General features: G+C 43.7%; 2 protein-coding genes across 4 annotated transcripts in view; one reads left to right on the forward strand and one right to left on the reverse strand.

Annotated features, from left to right (window-relative positions):
- The window catches only part of LOC147327215 (voltage-dependent T-type calcium channel subunit alpha-1I-like), a 179,534-nt gene that overhangs the window by 111,190 nt on the left and 46,280 nt on the right, over positions 1 to 22,064 (reverse strand). For all 3 annotated transcript variants that reach the window (XM_086294862.1, XM_086294861.1, XM_086294863.1), the window contains exon 4: positions 13,325 to 13,484. In XM_086294862.1, coding sequence (XP_086150988.1) covers positions 13,325 to 13,484 — 160 coding nt within the window. The remainder of the gene's footprint in view (positions 1 to 13,324; positions 13,485 to 22,064) is intronic.
- Positions 17,693 to 20,436, forward strand: LOC147327216 (zinc finger protein 862-like). Its single transcript, XM_086294864.1, has one exon. The coding sequence runs from the start codon at positions 18,018 to 18,020 to the stop codon at positions 20,286 to 20,288; it is 2,271 nt and encodes a 756-aa protein (XP_086150990.1). The 5' UTR covers positions 17,693 to 18,017; the 3' UTR covers positions 20,289 to 20,436.

Raw genomic sequence — 22,064 nt, forward strand, 5'->3', positions numbered from 1 at the left:
GCGAGAAGTAATGCGGTCTTATACGAAAGAAGTTTCATATCTACCGACTCAACGGGTTCAAACGGAGGGCCACAAAGGGCCTCCAGCACCAAAGACAAGTCCCAAGCCGGGACACTGGACTTAAGCACGGGCCTCAGCCGGCGAACCCCTTTCAGAAAACGCACGGCGAGGGGATGCGCACCTGGTGTCACCCCGTCAAAACCGATATGACAAGCAGATATAGCCGCTAAATAAACCTTGATCGTCGAAAACGAAAGGCCTTTATCCAACAGCTCCTGCAGGAATGTTAAAACATCCACAATAGAGCACTGAAATGGGAGAGTGTGGCGGTCCTGGCACCATCGCTCGAAGGCTCGCCATTTGTAAGCGTACAAGCCTCTAGTAGACGAGGCCCTGGCGCTCTGAATCGTCGCTACCACACTAGGTGGCAGACCCTTAGCAACCAAGTTTAACCTCTCAGCAGGTAAGCATGAAGGTGCCACAGATCCGGGCGCGGATGAAACACTTCCCCCCCCGCCTGAGAGAGGAGATCCCTGCGGAGAGGAAGCTGCCAAGGACTTGCTGCAAGCAGGCTGATTATTTCTGCATACCACGACTTCGCGGGCCACCAAGGGGCCACCAGGATCAGAGAGAGGGAATGCCGACGCACCCTCTCCAGAATTGGAGATATCATTTCCACTGGGGGAAATGCATACAGGAGCACGTCTGGCCATTGGTGCGCTAGCGCGTCCAAGCCCAAGGGTGCATCGTGGTCGATTATGGAGAAGTACAGGGGGCAGTGAGCATTCACCCTGGAAGCAAAAAGATCTATTTGCGCCTCGCCAAATAGATCCCAAATCTGAGCCACTATTGAAGGGTGTAACCTCCATTCTCTCACCAGAGGACCCCCCCTGGAGAGAAGGTCCGGCCCCAGGTTCAGGTGGCCCGGGACATGGGTGGCTCTTAGAGTCAGAAAATGAACACTGCACCATAACAGCAGAGAGCGAGACAGCTGCAACAGGGGAAGAGAGCGTGTTCCTCCCTGCCTGTTTATATAAGACACCACTGTTGAATTGTCCGTCCTGACTAAGACATGCTGGCCCTGCAGGACTGGACGGAAACGCTTTAGAGCTAAGAACACTGCTAACAGCTCTAAGTGGTTGATGTGCAGCTGGCGCTGAGCCGCGGACCAGATCCCTCTCACTGACGCACCCTCGCACAGCGCTCCCCACCCACTTAGGGAAGCATCTGTGGACACCACCTTGCGAAACAACACCCTCCCAATCCGAGAGCCCTGGTGCAGTAGCCCGGGCTCCCTCCAAGGACGGAGAGCTAGCATGCAAGACGCAGTCACCGGCAGCCTCCTCCGGAGGTGACGCGAAGCACACAAACGGTGAGAGAGAGTCCAGCGTTGAAACGCTCTCATTTTCAACAGCCCAAGCGGCACTACGGCGATCATAGATGCCATCATGCCCAACAAGCGCAATATCGTCTGGAAACGCAGTCTGCGTCCCAGCTGAAATTGAGCGAGGCAGCGATGAAACGCGGCCACTCTGTGCTCTGACAACCGTGCGCGGCTGGAAAGAGAGCATATTTCCAGACCGAGAAAAGCGATCTGTTGACCTGGGATTAGCGAGCTCTTCTGAAAGTTCACAGAGAACCCCAGTGTCTGAATGTGTGACAGAACCCGCGACAGCTGCGTCTCCGCCTGTTCTCTGGAGCAAGCCACGAGAGCCCAGTCGTCCAGGTAGGCCAAGATGCGGATGCCCCTCTTCCTGAGGGGCGCTAGCGCTGCCTCGGCACATTTCGTAAAGGTGCGGGGAGCGAGCGACAGCCCGAACGGCAGCACTAGGTATTCGTAGGCTACGCCCTCGAATGCAAACCTCAGAAACTGCCTGTGTTTCGGGTGTATAGCGACATGAAAATAAGCATCTGTTAGATCGATTGTCGCAAACCAATCTCCCGGGCCGACTGCACTCAGGAGCTGTCTGAGTGTTAGCATCTTGAACCTGTACGTTCGCAGGTACGTGTTCAAGACTCGCAGGTCGAGGATGGGACGAAGCCCTCCCCCTTTCTTCGGAATGACAAAATAACGGCTGTACCAACCTTTGTCCGTCTCCGAAGCGGGGACCACCCGTATTGCTCTCTTCTGTAATAGCGCCTGTATTTCCTCTCTGAGTACCAAGGCTGCCTCGGGGTTGACAATCGTGTTCACGACTCTTTGGAAACGAGGCGGCTTGACCCGGAACTGCAACCGGTAACCCATGGCAACGGTTTGCAGCACCCACGGAGAGGGGGCGCAAGCGCGCCACTGAGGGAAGTGAGCAGCCAGCCGGCTGGCCTGCAGCACTGACGGCGGGGCGCCGTCGCCCCCCAGTGTGTCTGCAGGGGACTGCATCCCCTGCCTGACCTGGCTCATTTCGCCTGCAGGTTGAGCATTTGAGATTGTTTGAGAGTAAACAACACTCTTTATTGATTGCAACATGGGAACATGTACATTTATACATTTTGTTGGGTGCACCTTTTCCGGGGCATAACAATGAAAAACAGCGGGAACACTCGATGTGGTCGCTTGAACATTCAACACATCTGAACCGTGTGCAGGGGTTATGTGCTTGGGAGACCGCGATAGGGAAGTGCAGCGCCTTCTGGGGCTGACAACCTGAACAGAACTTAAGCGGCACCTCTTGTGCGGCAACAGAGGGGTAAGAGCAGCGTCTCCCTGCTGCCGGATCCCTTCCCCACTCGCAATCACAGCTAGGAGGGCTGAGGCTTCTTCCTCCTGGGCGTCGGGTCCCGTCGGGGGCCCGGGGGAGGGCCTTTGCCCCAGGCCGACTGGCGTGGAGCTCGGGCCGGAGTACGTGCTCTCGCCGGCGGCCCTCCCACTCCAGCAGTGGGCGCCGGTCTCTTGCCAGCTGTCAGAGGAGCGGCGGGCTTGTGAGAGCTAGCAGTGGGCTTGGGCTGGGGCTGGCGTCTGGGGATGATGTCGCGCAGAGCTTCCGTCTGCTTCTTCCTCAGATCGAATCTAGCCTGAATGGCTTCAAGTGAATGTCCGAATAACCCAGCCGCAGACACTGGTGCGTCCAGATACACAGCTCTGTCTCTATCAGGGACGTCGGAGAGGGTCAGCCACAGGTGCCTCTGCGCCACCACTGTCGAAGCCATCCCTCTGCCCAGGGAGAGCGCTGCACAGCGAGACGCACGGAGGATGTAATCCGTGGTGACTCTAACCTCGTTAAGAAGAGGTGACAGCGGGCTGTCCTCCGGAACCAGCGATCCAAGCTCCGCCAGGCACATTGCTTGGTACGTCTGGAGCATGGTGACGGAGCTCATGGCTCGAGCGGTGCCGGCCTGAGCCCGATAAATCTTCTCCAGCTGCGAGGCCGAGAATCTGCAGTGCTTGGACGGCAGAGTTGCGGGGCCACCGACACCATGGTTATGGGACGGGGCCAGATAAGCAGCCAGAGACGGCTCCATAGGGGGTGGGTTAGCTAAACCAGCTCCCTCGGCGCCGTCCAATTCCATGTACTGTCCATAGCCGGGCACAGTGACGCGGGTAGACAGAGGTTTGTCCCATGACGCTGTTAGCTCGCAGAGAAAGTCTGGGAACATGGGGAGGCAGTTTTTGGCCGTTGCGGGCTCCGGTGGAAGGAAAAAACCCGCAAACCGCGACGGCTTCCGAGCTGGTGGAGGAGAGGGCCAGTCCACCTGCAGCTTCTCAGCGGCACGGCGAAACAGGGAGAAAAGAGAGGTGTCATCGTGGCCGACCGGCGCAGCAGCGGCGGCATATTGGGTCGACAATGAGCTCTCCTGCTCATCCTCCGACAAACCATGGATGTCCAGGCCGATGTCCAGCACGTCATCGTCTTCCTGGGGAGCGCTGGCGGGCTTCAACCCAGGCTGAAGCCCGTCAGCGCTCCTGCATGGTTCCGGTCCGTCATCGGCTAACCCGTCAACGTATTCCATGTGGTCAGCCCAGCTAATCGCGGGGACATCGACCTGAAAATTTTCGTCTTCGGACTCGGACGAAGCCGGGGCTCCAGACTCGGAAAGAAGAGGGTCATGCCGTGCGACAGCCGAGCGTCCCAGCACTCTTTCCACAAACGTCACCCGTCTTTCCAGGGTCGAGCGTCGGAGCTGGCGACAAAACGCACAAGCTTCGGGCTCCGTCAACGCTCTCCTAGCGTGGACGATCCCCAGGCAGACAGGGCAGGCATCGTGCTGGTCGCTGTCGTGCAAAGAGAAACCACATCCCTGAGGACAGGGGCGAACAGAAGATTTCTGCTTTGCTCGCTTCGGTTTGGAGTCCATTCCCAAAACGCAAAGCGAAACGCTGCACAAGAAAAACTTGAAAATAGCGCTCCGCGGGCAGCCTACGCACCAGCTGGGCGGTGGAGGCTAACACCAACAGGGGCAGTTAAGCTAGGTTCAAGTTGGCAGACAACGGAGCTAACTAGCAGTAGCTAGCTAGCCCAACTCAGCAGAGGTGTTCTCAGCGAGGTGAAGAGCGTAAGAACTGAGGGATGACGGTGATGGCAGCGGCTATATGTGCGGGCGGGGCCTTGCGCGTGTCATCACACGTCATCTGCCGTAAAGGCGTGAATAAAGGTTTCTTCAGCCAGGACACGCGAGGGCGTGATATCCCATACTTATGTGTTGTACCGAGTGAATCGACTGAAAGGGAACCAGCATAACACTGGATATTTTTGACCAGGTTTCGTCCATGTGCACTGATTCTAGTTGAAACAGGTATTTTTAACCCAAATGTCTGAAGCTAAGACAGTAGCTCTGGTAGGTATTAACCACGTATGCCCTTCCACTGAACTTTGTAAGTGTGTTTTAAGCTAAACTTTGTTTCAGTTTAGCTTCGGTTTACTGTAGAGTCTCTGGTTTACCAGCAGAGGTTCATAAAATTCTGTTAGCATGCTCCTAAGCAAATATCAGATCATCAGTAGATATTTGCCACCTCATATTGTCTTGGATAATAACCCAATAAATCTGTACCTAATATAGTGTTACCAAGATATACTTATACCATGCATTTACACATCGTAGCACAGGAATGATAAAGCTGTCTATCAGAACGATTGATTTGTCAGTGGACAGCAAATATTGTGTCATTTCTGCTGAATTCCCTGTTATGCTGTGTGCTCCTCGCATAACTTAAAATTTTCAGTTTATTTAACTAAGAAAATGCATGCTAGATATCTAAAAGTACAAAAGAGGCAGCTTTATCTCACTCAAAAATATTACTTCCCTCATCCCCAACTGGTCAGAGGATGGCTGCCCCTCCCTGAGTCTGGAGGTTTCTTCCTATTAAAAGGAATATGTCTCTGTGAAGGTTCTCAGTCATCCAGGTCATCGTAGTCAAAGGAGCTTGCAAAGAAAAGCATCTGGACTTCTTTCAGTTACTTGAAGACGTTTCACCTCTCATCCGAGAAGCTTCTTCAGTTCTAAGGTCAAATGGTGGAGAGTCCCAGATATAAACCTAGTGGGAGTAACCCCCCACAGAGGGACAAAAGGACCCCCTGATGATCCTCTAATCGCCTGAGCCAAGGTGTGAAACTGGGTGTGGGTCCCAGTCAGCCAGAGTTTCGGGTGAGCTCACTGTGAAACCTGGCCCCACCTTATCATGTGAATTCCTGAGATCAGATGGCCTCTGTGGGGGGAAACTCCCAATAGGTTTATATCTGGGACTCTCCACCATTTGACCTTAGAACTGAAGAAGCTTCTCGGATGAGAGGTGAAATGTCTTCAAGTAACTGAAAGAAGTCCAGATGCTTTTCTTTGCAAGCTCCTTTGACTATTAAAAGGAAGTTTTTCCTTCCCAATGTTCGCAAGTCCTTCCTCAAAGGGGGTCATTTGATTGTTGGGGCTCTCTCTGTATTATTGTAGGGTCTTTATCTTACAATATACAGCATCCTGAAGCTAGTTCTATTGTGATTTGCCATTATATAAATAAAACTGATATGAAGTATCTCACTGACTCTCTCTGGACATCTCACTACAGAGACATTAGTTTTTAGGGGTATTTCCATGCTCATGTTCCTCTTAGGGATGTAAATGTGCAGTGTATTGTCTGCACAAATGAGCATGTGTTCCCAGATATACCCCTGTGTTGTTCATCCTTTTCACAGTCCTTACTGGAGGTATGAGAAGAACAAGTAAATATGAGAAAAATGTGACAGACAGCCAACCATCCACAAGTCCCAACCTCTGTGCACGACTGAGCCAACATCCGCTGACAGCAGATATCACAGCCTCGCTCATTATCAGTTTGGACATCAGCTGTGTGTTCCTGTATACCGAGGTGATTATGTTCGTCACCAGAGAGTGTCAGACAGACAGTAGTCATTTCACAGCTGAAGAGATGTTGGACTCCTGACAGCAGAGGCACCAGCTAAAGCAGCTGTTTCATACCTCTTGCTCTTGTTTCTGGAAACCTGGCAGTGTGAATTACAACCGTCACACACTGTTTACATCAGCTCTCTGACAAAAAAGGGGTGGAAAAAGAGTACCTGTGCGAATGTTTTACCAAAATTGGATGACATTATTGAGATTTACTCAGGGAGATCAGGGCATCCCATGATTACATCCCCTCTCCATTTCATCTCAGAATTGGTTACTATGGTGATGACCTACCCCAAAGCCTCTCATCAGATCATTATTTTCTTTCCGGGCTTGTAAGTGCGAACCGTCGTCCAGCCCACTCTGTGCAGCCAAACTGGCCCAATCAAATGCTTGGCCTCAGATCTGGTCTCCCCAGGCATTTCCTTACCGCTAACAGAATCCCAGTTATTGTCTGAGCTCTGTGTTTGCACAGTGGTATTAGCTGTACTCTTAATCATAGACATGGTTAGGAACAAACAACACCTGTTTAGCTTTAAGCTTCTAATTCTGATTTGCTATTTCCTACCAGGGAAAATGAACTGTCATAATTTATGACTAATTAAGAAGCGCTGACTATTAAAAATCTCTTAATTTTGCTGTGAAAAATACAAGTGAGCAGATAATGAATAAAAGCCAGCTGGTATTAGGTCATTTTTTACCTTTGGGCCACTTTATTTTATCATTCTTTTCTATACAAGCGTTCCGAGACAGTATTAGTATTAGGAGATAACATTTAAATCACAAAAATATCATGACAATATAAAAAGTGAACAAAAAGGATCTAATTCATTTCAACTAATTAAGTATAATGGCAGTTCAGCTCAAGGTGTCCTGGATCTAGGAACCCAGTGTTTGTGTTTCCTGGTTTTTGCATTTCGTCTCATTTAGTGTTTTTTATTTGTGTTTTTCATCTTTAGTGTTTTGTGGTTTCTGGTCTTTAGGTTTTGTTACTGTGCCTTGTGTTCCACGTGTCACGTCCAGTCAGTTATGCTCTCATGTCTGTTCTTCCCCAGTTCCGGTGTCAAGTCCGCATCTTAATCTGTGTGTCATGTTTCCTGTTTTATTTTGGTAGTTGCTCTTCTTGTGTATAGTGTGCTCAGTTTTGCTTCCTCCCTCGTAGTACACACACCTATGGTGTCAATTTCAAACTCCTTGGTCACCGTGTTCTTGAGTTATTGCATTCAGAAAATTTTCAGAAAACTTGAACTCTGACCTTGACCTTAAAGTCAAGATCACTGAGTTTCAAACTCAGATTTTTAGTAACTGCACCTATGGTATCAATTTGAATCTTCTACGTTGCCTTGTCCACTAGTTATTGCATTGACAAGAATTTCAGAAAACATGACCTCTAACCTTGAGGTTGATGTCAGTGAAAATCAAAGTCATTCATTATTTTTAGTAACTTCACCTATGATATCAATTTGAAGCTCCTACATCGCATCACATTAATTGCCAACTTAGATCTTCACGCCTCCCACCCATCAGCTGAGGGAGTAAAAGTACAGGCAATCCTGGCAGTCTGTCACTCATCAGGAGTTTTTGGTACAGCACTTTCTTTGCAATCATTTTCACCTCGCAACCTCCAGGAATTACTACCAACCAATCATGGAATACACATTTTTCCCTAGTAACCGGTGGTTATATCATGTCCAAGGGACAACACTTGCATGACATAAGTGAAAAACCTCAATAGCAACTTAAATAAGGAATGGTTCAGAGTTCCTGGATTAAGCCTATTAAATAAATCAAAAGATAGATTTTAACTCCAATCTTTAAAGTAGACGGTGTCTGACTCCTGAAGCCAAACTGGGAGCAAGTTCCACTGGAAAGGAAGAAATCAACAACTGCTTACAAACTTAGGCACAATTAACTGATTTTAAATACACAGTACTACTTTACAGCTGATTTTAACAATATTCCAATGCATTTAAGATTAATTTTAGGCAATTCAGCCTCCAATTAAAATTCAACTTTAAAACAACACATATTAGGAATCTTGAGCCAAACACACAAAATGTTGTTACTGAGGTTCTCACAACTAGAAAAAGTATGAAACTTAAAGAATATTCCTTACTAGTATTAGTAGTATCAATTTTCTAAAATAACAATAACTACCAAAAACAAAAGGCATTAAAATATACTGACAACAGCCTAGGTTACCATGTGTTGTAAGACTGCTGTTTGACCTTCACATCAGATGGACAGAACGAACTGCCCCGGTGCCCATCTCCCTCACATGTAAATGCACTCTGTACCACTCGAAAATCATTTTTCATTTTAGTTTAGTTTGTAGCAACTGAAAATAAAATAATTCATAATTATAATAAAGGTCAATCAAATGGACCAATATGGCAAGGCCATGATGATCCACTTGGTAAAATAAATCCGCTTGGCATCTTTCTTGGCCTTAAGACAACAATTCTGATGGCTAAAGATCCAAACGGGACACAAAAAAAAAAAAAAAAAAATCATTTTTCAACATGTGATGTAGTCCAGTGACTTAAACAGAGGGTCCTGAATGTTTGGAACAAATGCTATGGCCCCACAGCCAGATGTTCTCAGATGTGGCATTAAAATGGAGAGGATGCTTGCTCCATGCATTTGCATGTCTTAAACCTAACTCTGGTCTCTTTTTAAATCTACCCAAATTAAAGTGTAAAAGAAAAATCAAATCAAGTCTGCATGTGAGTCTCAAGAAATTACACTAAAAAGACACATGATTAAAATAATTTAACTATTAAACATTTTTGCATGAGAACTGTGAAATTGCTGAATTAAAGAACTTGGCATCAAGACAAGCTTTTTTAAATCACCAAACTTTTCATTTTGGGTAGAAGCTGAAGGTTGCTGACATATGAGTGACAGCTGGTGTTTCTGCTGCTCTGCACAAACACATGCATTACACAGTCCAATGCCCAGAAATACAAAAAAGCAAGTAGTACTCCATGAGCAGAGAACGAGCCTAAATCTACTACAAAGCATTTGCACTTCACACAGCAAAATCTCCAGTGTTAAATTAACATATATGGGTCCACACCTCTGAGTGTTAAATACAACACTGTTGAGTGTTAAATTAACACTTTTGACAGTGTTATATGTTTAAAAGTAACCTAGTCAGTTTTGAAGATTAACAATGGCTAACACTGAGCAGTGCTGATTTTCTAACACTGGAAAATAACTCAAAATGTTAGAAATATTCCAGTGTTAGAAAATCAGCACTGCTCAGTGTTAGCCATTGTTAATCTTCAAAACTGACTAGGTTACTTTTAAACATATAACACTGTCAAAAGTGTTAATTTAACACTCAGAGGTGTGGACCCATATAGACACTCTCCAGTGTTAATTTAACACTGGAGATTTTGCTGTGCACTAAAGCAACATGACAGAAGAGTAATTGAATTTCTGATACCGCCAACCAAAATAAACACCCCACAGCCATTGGGACACGGAACAGTACTCTTGAAAAGTATATACGAAAAATACAATAAACTGTGCAATACTATTAAACTATACAGGTAAGATATGGCGTTATTTTTGTGCCACTATTCTGAGCGCACGTAAAATAAGTTGCAGGTGCAAGTGCTGCATTTTGAGGAGAAATTTATTTTGAGCAAAGAAAAGCTAAATCTCAGTGAACAAAATTCATTGCTGCGTGCAAAAAATGTATTTCAGTGTTTGCTATTATCCACACACACACAACAGCAGCCCCTCTCGCTCAGTTTTTGCATTTGCGCTCGCTCGCAATGTGTTGCTTGCGCTCTCAACATTTCTGCCGGTGCGTGTTCAACTCTTTCTGTACACCGTTATATTTGTGCCACAAAACCAGTTTGAAATATTACTCTGTCTGGGTCACAAAATAAACTTTAAAGATATTTTCATGCGAGAATGTGTGCTATGCATAAGTGCTCTAACGTTTTCGGAGATGCCTGTTACCTGGTGGTGTAGTTGGTGATTTCTTTGTCAGTTCAGCCTTATATATCATGTTTAACCCGAGTGACCACCCGGTCAGCTGGTGGGTAACAGGCATCTCTGAAAACTTTAGAGCACTTATGCAAATATGAGATGTCTTGATGAATCGAGCAGATATTTGAAGTTTACACAGCACCATTCTCGCATGAAAATATCTTAAAAGTTTATTTTGTGACCCAGACAGAGTAATATTTCAAACTCCGCCACTCTGTGTTCCTCCGCCACTGCCTCGTTTGAGTTTTGGACGAAATGGATTCTGGGATATTGCATTTTGTCATTTCGAGCCAATTGGAGACCAAAACAGCCAATCAGATTTTTTTTGCATCCAAGTCTGTGATTGGTTTTGTGGCACAAATATAACGGTGTACAGAAAGAGTTGAGCGCGCACAGGCAGAAATGTTGAGAGCGCAAGCAACACATTGCGAGCAAGTGCAAATGCAAAAACTGAGCGACAGGGGCTGCTATTGTGTGTGTGTGTGTGTGTGTGTGTGTGTGTGTGTGTGTGTGTGTGTGTGTGTGTGTGTGTGTGTGTGTGTGTGTGTGTGGATAATAGCAAACACTGAAATACATTTTTTGCATGCAGCAATGAATTTTGTTCACTGAGATTTAGCTTTTCTTTGCTCAAAATAAATTTCTCCTCAAAATGCAACACTTGCACCTGCAACTTATTTTACGTGCGCTCAGAATAGTGGCACAAAAATAACACCGTAGTAAGAGAGGTTAACTAAGAAACAGCAAAAGGATAAAGGCACAGTCCACCTAAAGCTTAGACCTTTTCTGAAATTCAGATACAGTACTCTGTACAGCTAGGAAGTGTGTGCATGTATCAGTTCTTAGTTTTTTTATTTGTTTTCTTCTTGCACCCTTTCTAATATTCTAATATTTGTTTGAATTTTTAAAAAGTAGAGGGATGAGTATATGAATAAGGGTGCGAAGAGCAGGGGGTGATTTGTCACAACATACGCAGTCATTTTGTTTATATATTTGCAAGCAATGTATTTATAAGCTTGCTCTCCCATTCACGATTTCAGATTCATAACTTTATTGCAATTATACTGCTTCATCTCCTTTGAAATTTCTGCTGGTTAAAGGCCAAAAATTGGACTCGGTCACTCTGAAGTTCAGTTACAGTCAGTCTTTTGCTATTCACCACCTTGAATATAGTGGCTGTGATGAATATGTATGTATGTGGCTAGAGACCGGCCACATATCTATTACTCCAAAGATGGGGAAGAAGAGAAGTCGTAAGTGTTTATGTGCACTGGAGGCAAATTTGAATTCGTGCCTGCACCTTCACTCGCAAGATATGAAAGATCACAACTGTAATTTCTCACCTGAGAAAGGTCCCCTTCACCCAAGAAGTGAAAACATTAACAAAAGTGACAACGTGATATCGCTGCAATTACTTGTCAGTAGAACAAGAACAAGTCTGAACAACAGCTAACAGCAGCTAACATTATGCTGTCCCTCTGATAAACAGTTTGATTACATTCTCACATCACATGAGAATTTATTCACTAAATGTCATGCCAGCAATGCTAGCAATACTTCAAAGACAGTTTAACACCATCTAATAGCAGCGAACAGAGGCTAACACCTGCTAACAGAGGCCAACGGGAGCTAACAAGTGGTAACAGCAGCACTTACTGACAGAAAAGTTCAAGATATCCTCAACAGCTCACCTCAGTATCACTTTCCTTTCACAAAGTGTTACAGCCTCCTCCAGAATAAATATATGTTGACACTCGGAATATTGACAGCTGAGGTAAACAGCTGACTTACAGCCTAGCATCACTACAGATTAATGGTGGACAGAGTTATTTGTGAGTAATGTGAGAAAATTACTGTGAGAATTAGGAATGGTAAGAACAGACTTCAGTTGACTGCAATCTACTGACATCTAGTGGTAAGATTTTAGACACTGTATCTTTAACTATATTGTACTTTAACGCTTGATTTTGAAGTGCAACTTATATGCCAAGAATTGCCGTCTTGCCCATGGCACATGTCCTAAACATTTCCTTCAGCATTTTCTAGTATGACTCAGATTTCAGTGCTCCATGACAACTGGTGTTATTTCCTCAAACAGAATACATCTTATTCAAACCAATAAGTTCAAATATGGTCTTGTTGTTTGGGATTGACTGGTACATGTCGCATTCTTGTGTGATCTCTGTTGGTCGATCGTTTCTGTGGAGGGTGAACATGATTTTGAATTTCTTCCATTTATAGACGATCTCTGTGAATTGTGGTTGTGTGTTGGAATCTAAAGTCTTTAGAGATACTTCTATAACCTTTCCTTGTCTGGTGAGTTTGAATATTACAGCATTGTGAAACCTAAAAGAGTTACGTTCAGTCACCCCTTCTCCATCTATTTCATTTTGCCAAACATGTTTAAGCTACAGTACCTGGAATTTCTCGATCCTACGTCTCTGCAGTTTATTGCAGAAACGCTGATACAATCTTGATGACTTGGCAGAAAATGGGTGAGAGAGAAGCAGTGAAGAAGAGTGTCAGCCTTTTAATTAAGTGGCAGATTTGATTATGAGGTAATGATATTTGCTTTGTGCAAATTTTAGTTTGCCATCAGCCTCATTATATTAGCACTTGAGAGACGGGGCCAGAGGGAGGCTTAATCTCACACTATGGAAATATGAGTGAATTGAATAGATGATGTAATTAATCTTCTAGAGTCACGCAGAGGGAGGGCAGGTAATGAGAGGAGAGGTGACAGACCTATTTACACATACAGAAACTGACACACGTATAAATTGCGGGTACAGTGTGTATTTTGATTCATGTGCTATTCAAGAAGTTACATCATTGACACAATTACCGTAATAAAGAAACACACACAGAGGTGACAGTGTGTAGTCGTCAGACTCACACACGCCCTGTCAGAGGGATTAATGTTCAAGAAGACAGAATGTGCATCACATGGTCTCACACTCTTTTCCACACTCAGACGGAGTAGGCGGTGACTCACAGTGTGAAGTTCTCCTCGGGGTAGCAGCGGTTTCTCAGCAGCCCTGCCCACAGCTGCACTCCTATGATGCCGAAGATGAAGAAGACGAAAAAGCAGAGGAGAAGGACGTTACCCAGCATGGGCAGTGTGTCGAGCAGCAGGTTCACCAGGATACGCATGCCTGGAGAGAGACAGACAAATACTTATGTGATGACACATCCCGCACAGCTCTATGGCTGACTTTACTTTATGATCTAAACGGAGCAATGGCGTTCCCATCCACTTGCTACGAAGCTTTATAGGAAGATTGTGTACAGGTAAAGAACAGCACACAAGAGGAAAGAGGAGGAATCATTTACTCATTTTATTTGCAGCATGAAGAGAAAAAATACCTATAAGTAATTACACACCAGCAGGAGAGCACCGAATCACAGCTGACTTATGCATATACAGTAATAAACCGACCTTAATTAGTGAACTGTTGTGAGCTGAACAGCAGTAATATTAGCACTACAAAGCATTACGAGCTTGGAAAGCATCGATACAGTTCTGTTATTGATTTACTAGTAATGACTTTACTCTTGCCCCAAATCCCTATTTGACTTAAATAAAACAGTAAAAAAAACACAAAAAACACAAAACAACCTTTTTGTTCACAGTCAAGAGATTATTTGTCTTCTCAAACCTTGTAAGAGTCTTTCAAAGGATTTCTTTGGACATTGGCTGCTCATTTTTAGTCCAGCCCTTGTGTCTGACCACTTTTAGTGCAGCTCAGGGCATGAACCCAGGTTGTTTCTGTTCAGGATAGAAAACTTAGCAAAAAAGTATATACAAATTGTATCCTTAACCACCTTTGTTTTTGGCAGCTTGTTGTAAAACCACATTATTTGTTTCTTTTCAGCTGACCTGTAAAAAAATGCCAAAGATAACACACGTTGGCATAAAATAGTATTTTGTACTATCAACCAAGTAACCAACAAGGTGATTTACAAACAAAGTAAGCTGCAAACTTGCCACATGTGAGCATTGTACTGTGTCTTTAAAAAATTAAGGACACTGGACAAGTACTGTTATCTTTCTGTTACAATTAACCTCTTTTCCATTCAGTCCAACCTGCCTGCACTCCCTCCTTCACCTCTCTTGCACACTCTGTTTATTGCTTGGCTGATCCCAGGTATTTAAACTCATGCACACCTTCACCACCTCTGCTCCTTGCAGCTTTATTGTTACACCTGTCTCCCTCTCATTCACACTCATTTATTCTGTCTTGTTTCTACTGACTTTCATTCATCTTCTCTCCAGAGCATACCTCCACCTCTCCAGGCTCTCTTCCACCTGCCCCCTACTCCCACAACAAAATGTCATCTGCAAACATCATACCCACGCAGACTCCTGCCTGACTTGATATGCCAACCGGTCCATCACCAATGCAAACAAAAAGGGGCTCAGAGCCGATCCCTGATGTAATCCCACCCCTACCGTGACCTCATCTGTCACCTCATACCTCAGCTCTGTCTTGTTGTTCTTGTAAATGTCCCACCAGCCTCACATACTTCTCTGCCACTCATGTCTTCCTCGTGCAGTACCACAGCTCCAAAAACACAGTGCAGCTCCTTCTGATGGTCTCTATAGTTCTCTATTAACACTCTCAAAGTAAACATCTGTAGTGCTACGAAGCCATACTGCTGCTCACTGATCATCATCTGTCTTCTTCACCTGGTGTCAACAAACTTCAACAACTCTTTCCCTCTCAGCTTCGGTGTATGGCTCATCAGCTTTATCCCTCTGGTATCAGTATACCTCTTCTCCGTTCCTCAGGCATCCTCTCACTCTCCCAGCTTGTGTTAAACACTCTTGTCAATAAGTCGACTCCCCTCTCTCCTGGATATCTCCATGCCTCCACAGGTATGTGACTTAGGGAAATTATAAGATATCTTGCATAAGAGAGTTCATGCGATCATACCTAATATTGATATTCATGCTCGTTAGAATTACACACACCCTTACTTTAACCCAAATTTCACTAAATTACTGATCACAAAATCAAGGCGTTTGCACCGTACTGTATGACTGAAGCATTTTAGGAAGCACAGCAACAGTGTGGGAAAGAAAAGGTTGGTAAGAACTAATCAAACAGTTTTTGTATTTCACTATAATGTTTCCTTCTAACAGAGGTTAAGCAATCTCCAACTTTCTAGAAAAAGATCTAATGATGCCAGCTTAAAGTGTCATTCAGTTACCAAAACCTTGTTAACTTTGTTATATTTTGAAAACTAAGCTCTTTATAAGAGGCAGCACTGCTGACTGTGATAATTCTGTGTTCTGCTTTAAAATTGGATGAGCAACATACCCTTATGCTCCACTGGAAAATGGAAGACGTGCACAAACACACAAAAATCTTTGGATCTGTATAATTAGTGCACACAGACTCCAAATCCTCGTCTCACCTATCGCTTTCCCTGTCTTAAAACATTCTCTGCCATCCCTCCCACTCTTTAGTTGGTGCAGAAATTTACACAACCATTTCTATATAACTCGTCGTATTATCATAATTAGCTAATCAATCACTAATCTCCTCACTAATTCTAATCCCACAGCCAATTACTTTGGGGCTAAACACTTGGGGAAACTAAACCATGGGTTAAATTCTATCTGTAAAATGGATTGAAGATTGATACAACATTTAACTGATTAGTCAGGGGGAAGGCCATCCATAGATCCTCTTCCAGGGATCTCATTATATAATGTAATAAAAAGGATGTCTTACTTGATGAATGCATACACTGGAGGTGTGCAGCTGTACACAAGCAGAAGACTTGAAAACTTGACCCGTGTGTTTACAGTAAAAGTGATATTTCCATTTAAAATAAAGCTGTGTTTTGAATCTGATGTATATTTTCTGTCTGACCATGAAAGAATCTTCCCTATTAGTGATGGATACAAAGTTCAATTTTTTTTTATCTTCTTGTATAAAATCTTCTTCAGAGCTGCAGGAAGTGGTAAGTCACACATGGAAAATATTATTCATTTCTAATGAGAATTGAAATCCCCCTTCTGTGATTTTAGTTTTGGTGGGAATATATATATATATATATATTAGGGGTGCAACGATATTCGTATCGATATTGAACCGTTCGATACAGTGCTTTCGGTTCGGTACGCATATGTATCGAACAATACAACATTTGTAATTTATTTTATCAACTTTTCTTCTGACGATGCTGTCTGTGTTGAGCGCTCAGTGAATCTGCGTTCGACTACTCCGCCTAGGCTGCACTGTCGAGCGCAGATCCACTGAGCGCTCAACACAGACAGCATAGTCAGAAGGAAGAGCGCAGGGCAAGCTAGCAAGACAGAAGTTAAGCTCTCCTTGCAACATTCAGATCTGGCGTTTGGAATTATTTTGGTTTTCATGTGAAGTATGACCCTGAAGGTAAGCGAGTCATGAACTAAAGTAAAACAGTATGTTGGATGTGCCATGCAATGCTCAATTACATGGGTGGGAACTAGTGTGTTAGCGCAGTTAGCTCGTTAACGTGTTGGCCGTCTAGCCCCATGCACGGGGCGATCGGCGGTAGCTCGTTAACGGAGATTTGCCGTGTTGTGGCGTTAAGGTCATTTCAACGAGATCAACCTGAAAGCACTAGTGGGAACACAACGAATATGACTGCACATTTATGCCGACATCATCCTAGTGCAAAGACAAAAACAACAAGCATGCTACTAACTTTAGCCGAGTCATTTAGACAGCTGTTAGCACATGATTCTCCTTATGCTGCTGAGAATATAGCCCAGAAGAAGCGGATAGTATAGCTTTTATTTTGGAAAGAGACATTTCTCTGTAATAAACTCTCTTTTCCAAAGATGAGTGATTCCTCAATCAGATACAGGGCTTGCAATATCGCTAGCCCGACGTCCTGGGGCTAGCGATTTTTTCAGTCGGGCTACCAAAATCTATCTCTTCCCTGCCCGTCGGGCTATTGTAGGGAGAAAAAATATATGTCAATGCTTTTGCATTCTTTCAGAAATGTAGCTGGGTAATTATGTCATTGGCATTGGTGAGCCACTGTCAATATGTGACATATTGAAATCACGTTTGAATTTGCGCTTGTTTTTTTGCTTTCACTTTGCAATCGTGCTAACTGTGTATAGAGAGCGACAGCACTGATCTGTGAGTGATGATAATTTGTGCACCAATTCCTCTGACATCGTCTTATTAATCGTTAGCTTACCAGGGCTCGCAAAATCGCTAGCCCGACGTCCCGGGGCTAGTGATATTTCCAGTCGGGCTACCAAAATCTATCTCAGCCCTGCCCGTCGGGCTATCATAGGAAGTAAAAATATATGACAATGCCTTTGCTTTCTTTCGCAAATGTAGCTGAGTAATTAGCTGAGTCCTCATCAAAGAACAGTGCTCTTTAATGAATGCAGCACATAACTTTACATCGTAGAGGTAACAGGGAGACATATCGAGTTATCAGATAGCCGTCTTAACTATATTCTAACTCTACAATTTCCCGACTGCACTTTCCTCTTATTTCACGACACCACCCTCTAGTGGTGCAATATGGTATAGTCAGACAGGACACAACATCACTCACTAGCTTACTCTTCAAACGTGGCACGTGAAATCTCCCGCAGCAAGCTTAAACGTGCTAGAGGTTGACTGCGCAGAGAATTAAAAAAAAAAAATCTCTGGCATGTGTAAAGACAGATGGATTTACGCAGGTATTTTAGTTCTGCTGAGCCAAAAAAGACAGGTCAGGATGAAGAAGGGACAGGCAAAGAAAGGCCTACCACAAAGCGGAAAAGTTATGATAAATCAGATTACGAGGCAAAAAGAAAGCGCAGGTTTTTGGATTCATGGACAAAAGAATTTCTGTGGCTGGAATATGACAAGGTAAATAACATGATGTTCTGCCGGGTGTGTCGTGAGTTTCCCTCTATTGCTGAGTCGACAAGCGCCTTTGTTACTGGGACCAGTAATTTTAGGAAAGACCCCATCAGAACTCATGAGAAATCTCTGCATCACAAGAAATGCATTAGTGCTCAGTCTGCAGCATCTGTCCCAGAACAAACACCAATTGCAAAAACCATACTAAAAATAAACCAAGCACAACAAGAAGTCCTGAAAAAGCTGTTTAGAACTGCGTACTATGTTGCAAAGAGTGAACTACCACTGGCAAAATTTAGCAGTCTTTGCAAACTTCAGAAAGCAAATGGCCTAGATCTTGGTTCCACTTACCTCAATGACCATGCTTGCAGAGAGTTTATTGGAGCAATAGCACAAACTTCAAGAGACCAGATTGAAAAGGAAATTCAAGAAAGCAGGTTCTTATCCATTCTTGCAGATGGCAGTACAGACACTGGTATAATAGAACAGGAGTTGGTTCACGTCAGGTATGTGAGGGATAATGGTGACATAGCCACATACATGATCAAATGTCAGCCAGTCAAGAGTGCAAATGCTGCAGGTATTTTAGAGGCTATTGATGAAGCAGTGAACACCATGGGTATCAGAGAGGACACATGGAAAAAGAAAGTAGTGTGTGCAAATTTTGATGGTGCTGCAGTGATGATGGGTGAGAAAACAGGAGTAGCTGGGAGACTGAAACAGAGGATACCCCACATCATAACAATCCACTGTGTGGCACACAAACTAGAGCTAGCCGTGCTGGATAGCGTGAAAGGCTGTGAGTACCTGGTGAAATTTGAAGATACACTGAAAACCATCTTTAAGATGTACTACTATTCCCCAAAGAAGCGAAGAGAGCTGACAGAAATAAGTGAACTGCTAAATGAGAGGCTGGCACATTTCAGTGGGCTGAAGAGCACACGGTGGCTTCCAAGCCGGCTGAGATGTCTAAAGGCTGTGGAAAAAAATTACACTCCCACTGTTGTTCATATGGAGAACATGGCAGAAGGAAGTGATGTCAAAGCCGAGGATGCAGCCAAGGATAAGGGGGTGGTGCAGGAGATGAAGACTGAGAAATTTGTTCGCTTCCTGCATTTCATGTTGGACTACAGTACCATCTTATCCAAGTGCTCTACTGATTTTCAGCATGATAACCTAAACATCACACGAACAAATCAGTTAGTTGAGAGCACAACATCACGCTTACTCAGCCTAAAAACAAAACCAGGAGAATATCAGAAAACCTTGGACACAAAGTTCACAGCGAACCAGGACGGTAGCATTTGCTACTGTGGAACTCAGCTAACAAAAAGTCAGCGACCTGCTAGAAGAGGTGAGGGAACAGACAAAGACACCTTTGGTGCAGAGATCCAGAAGATTATTGACAACACAGTCAAGTACATGGACAACAGATTTAAAAATCTCCATGAAAAGCCTCTCTCTTGTTTCAAGGTTTTTGACCCTTCCACTCTTCCCTACCCCAGAGAAGAACTAGCAAATTATGGGGATGAAGAGGTGGATTATCTTGTCACACATTTTGCCTGTTTGCTAGATGCAGAAGAGAAAGAGAAAATTCCACAAGAATGGATGGATCTAAAAGTGTGGCTTGCAGAACGCCGGGGTCGCAAAGTAGATTGCTTGTACAGAGATCTCCTCTCTGAGAATCCAGAACATCTCTCTCATATCTTGTTGCTGGTGAAATTAATGCTGACACTTAGTCCATCGACAGCCATCTGTGAGAGAGGATTTTCTTGCATGAACCGAGTGAAGACAACACATCGTACCTCTCTACACCCTGAAACACTGAATGACTGCATGCAACTCTCCATTAATGGGGAAACAGTTGAATCTTTTTGCCCTGACAAGTCGATTCGTTTCTGGATGTTTTCTGGAAAAGGTTCAAGACACCTGGATCATAAAACCCCGACAAGAACAAAGAGCAGTGAAATGGAGGGCAATGCACAGGAAGAGAAAGCTGATGAAGGAGATGCTATGCCCTCAACGTCGAGTGGCATTTTCTCATCCGAGACTTCAGTGGAAATTTCAGATTCAGGATCTGACACAGACTAATTCATGTTCTACACAGTTCTAACAAGTTCACAGAAAATTCTGTTTAATTAGAACCAGATATTTGAGTTGATTGTAATGTTTACACAGTTGTTGTAATTTGTGTTTTAACAATTTTTTGATTGATGTTTTGTTTCCTTTACAATATTATACAATAAAAATAATCTTTTTTTATTCGGGCTACTCAAATTTATTTCGGGCTACCAAAAACTAAAGAGTGTCTGCCCGAAGGGCTACCAGGGATTTTAAAATTTTGCGAGCCCTGCTTACTATGCAAACATGACAAGTGAAATCTCCCGCAGCAAGCTTAAACATGTGAGAGGTTGATCGCGCAGAGAATCGCTGAGCTTATGTGAGTGTGTGTGTAAAAGCAGCACGATATATATTTTAGTTCTGCTGAGCCAAATAAGACAGGTCAGGGTGAAGAAGTGACAGCCAAAGAAAAGCTTACCACAAAACGGAGAAGTTATGACAAATCAGACTATGAGGCAAAAAGAAAGTGCAGCTTTATGGTTTCATGGACAAAATAATTTCTGTGGCTGCAATATGACGAGCTAAATAACCAGGGCTGCACATAAGTGGTCCGCAGGTGCGAATTCGCTGTCAAAATAAAAAACACGCACAAGGGTTAGGGTTAAATTTAAAAACTGTACTTTTGAGTTAAAATATATATTTATAATTTTAATAAATGACAAATTAAAAAGGCATGAACATTTTTTTGTATCGAAAAAATATCGAACCGTGACACCAAAGTATCGAACCGAACCGAACCGTGAATTTTGTGTATCGTTGCACCGCTAAAAAATAAATAAATAAATAAATATATATATATATATATTAGTGCTGTCAATAGATTAAAAAAAATTAACTAACTAATCTCACAATTTTCTGTTATTAATTGCGATTAATCTCAATTACTTTATTAATAGCCTGGCTCCAATTACATTTTTTTATTCTTTATATTTTAAGTAATTATCGTTGTTCACCGAAGTCCAGTGGTCTCCGGTGAGAGCGACATTCCTTACTTGCACAAGCTTGCTGGACTGCTGAGCCCTCTGGTCCCCATACAAAGTGTGCAGTCTCGACACAATGGTTCCTCTCGAGGGCAGATTGTAACACTCATCTCCTGATGCAGCACGAATGACTTCTCTCAGTCCATCATCTTCTACTATGCTAACTGGTCGGCAGTTTTTAGCTATCCAAACAACCAAGGAATTGGTTACCTTTTCTCTCACATTTTTTGTTATTCGTCCACAAGCACCATACTCCTGAAGCGTAGACTGGCGAGGTCCCGTAGAGGTGGATTCAGTTGGGTGTTTTGCTCTCAGGTGATACGCCAGTGATGAACTGCTTCTGTGGTACTTGAATTCAGCGTTGCAAATTGTGCATCTTACTCTCGTTTTGTCCAACAAGCCATCAGGCAACTTCTTAAAGAGAAACTTTCCACCCAAAAGTCCGCCCTCGTCCATGCTTGCGTGTGTTAGCTAGTGTTAGCTAGATAGTAGCATGGTGTCACTTCTTCTTCTTCTTCTAATCATTTCTGTCAGGCCAAACGCCAGCATAGCACACTGTTGCCCCCTCCTCCAGAGGTGCTCATGAATTTAAAGGTCTTAGATTACAGGAAATTAATAAAAAAACAAAATCAGCGTTACATTTTTTTAATGCATTAAACATTTCGCGTTGATCTTAACAATTAACGCGATAATTTTGACAGCACTAATATATATATATATATATATATATATATATATATATATATATATATATATAATATATATA

Source organism: Aulonocara sp. 'chitande type north' Nkhata Bay, linkage group LG6 (assembly GCF_057382095.1).
Source record: "Aulonocara sp. 'chitande type north' Nkhata Bay isolate Kocher_YH1m ecotype deep benthic linkage group LG6, A_spYH_male_GT1.1, whole genome shotgun sequence".
NCBI classification, from domain to species: domain Eukaryota; kingdom Metazoa; phylum Chordata; class Actinopteri; order Cichliformes; family Cichlidae; genus Aulonocara; species Aulonocara sp. 'chitande type north' Nkhata Bay.

What these genes read in the sequence shown, in the direction of transcription:
- LOC147327216 (XM_086294864.1), top strand. Translation starts at nt 18,018, where the DNA reads ATGGATTTACGCAGGTATTTTAGTTCTGCTGAGCCAAAAAAGACAGGT.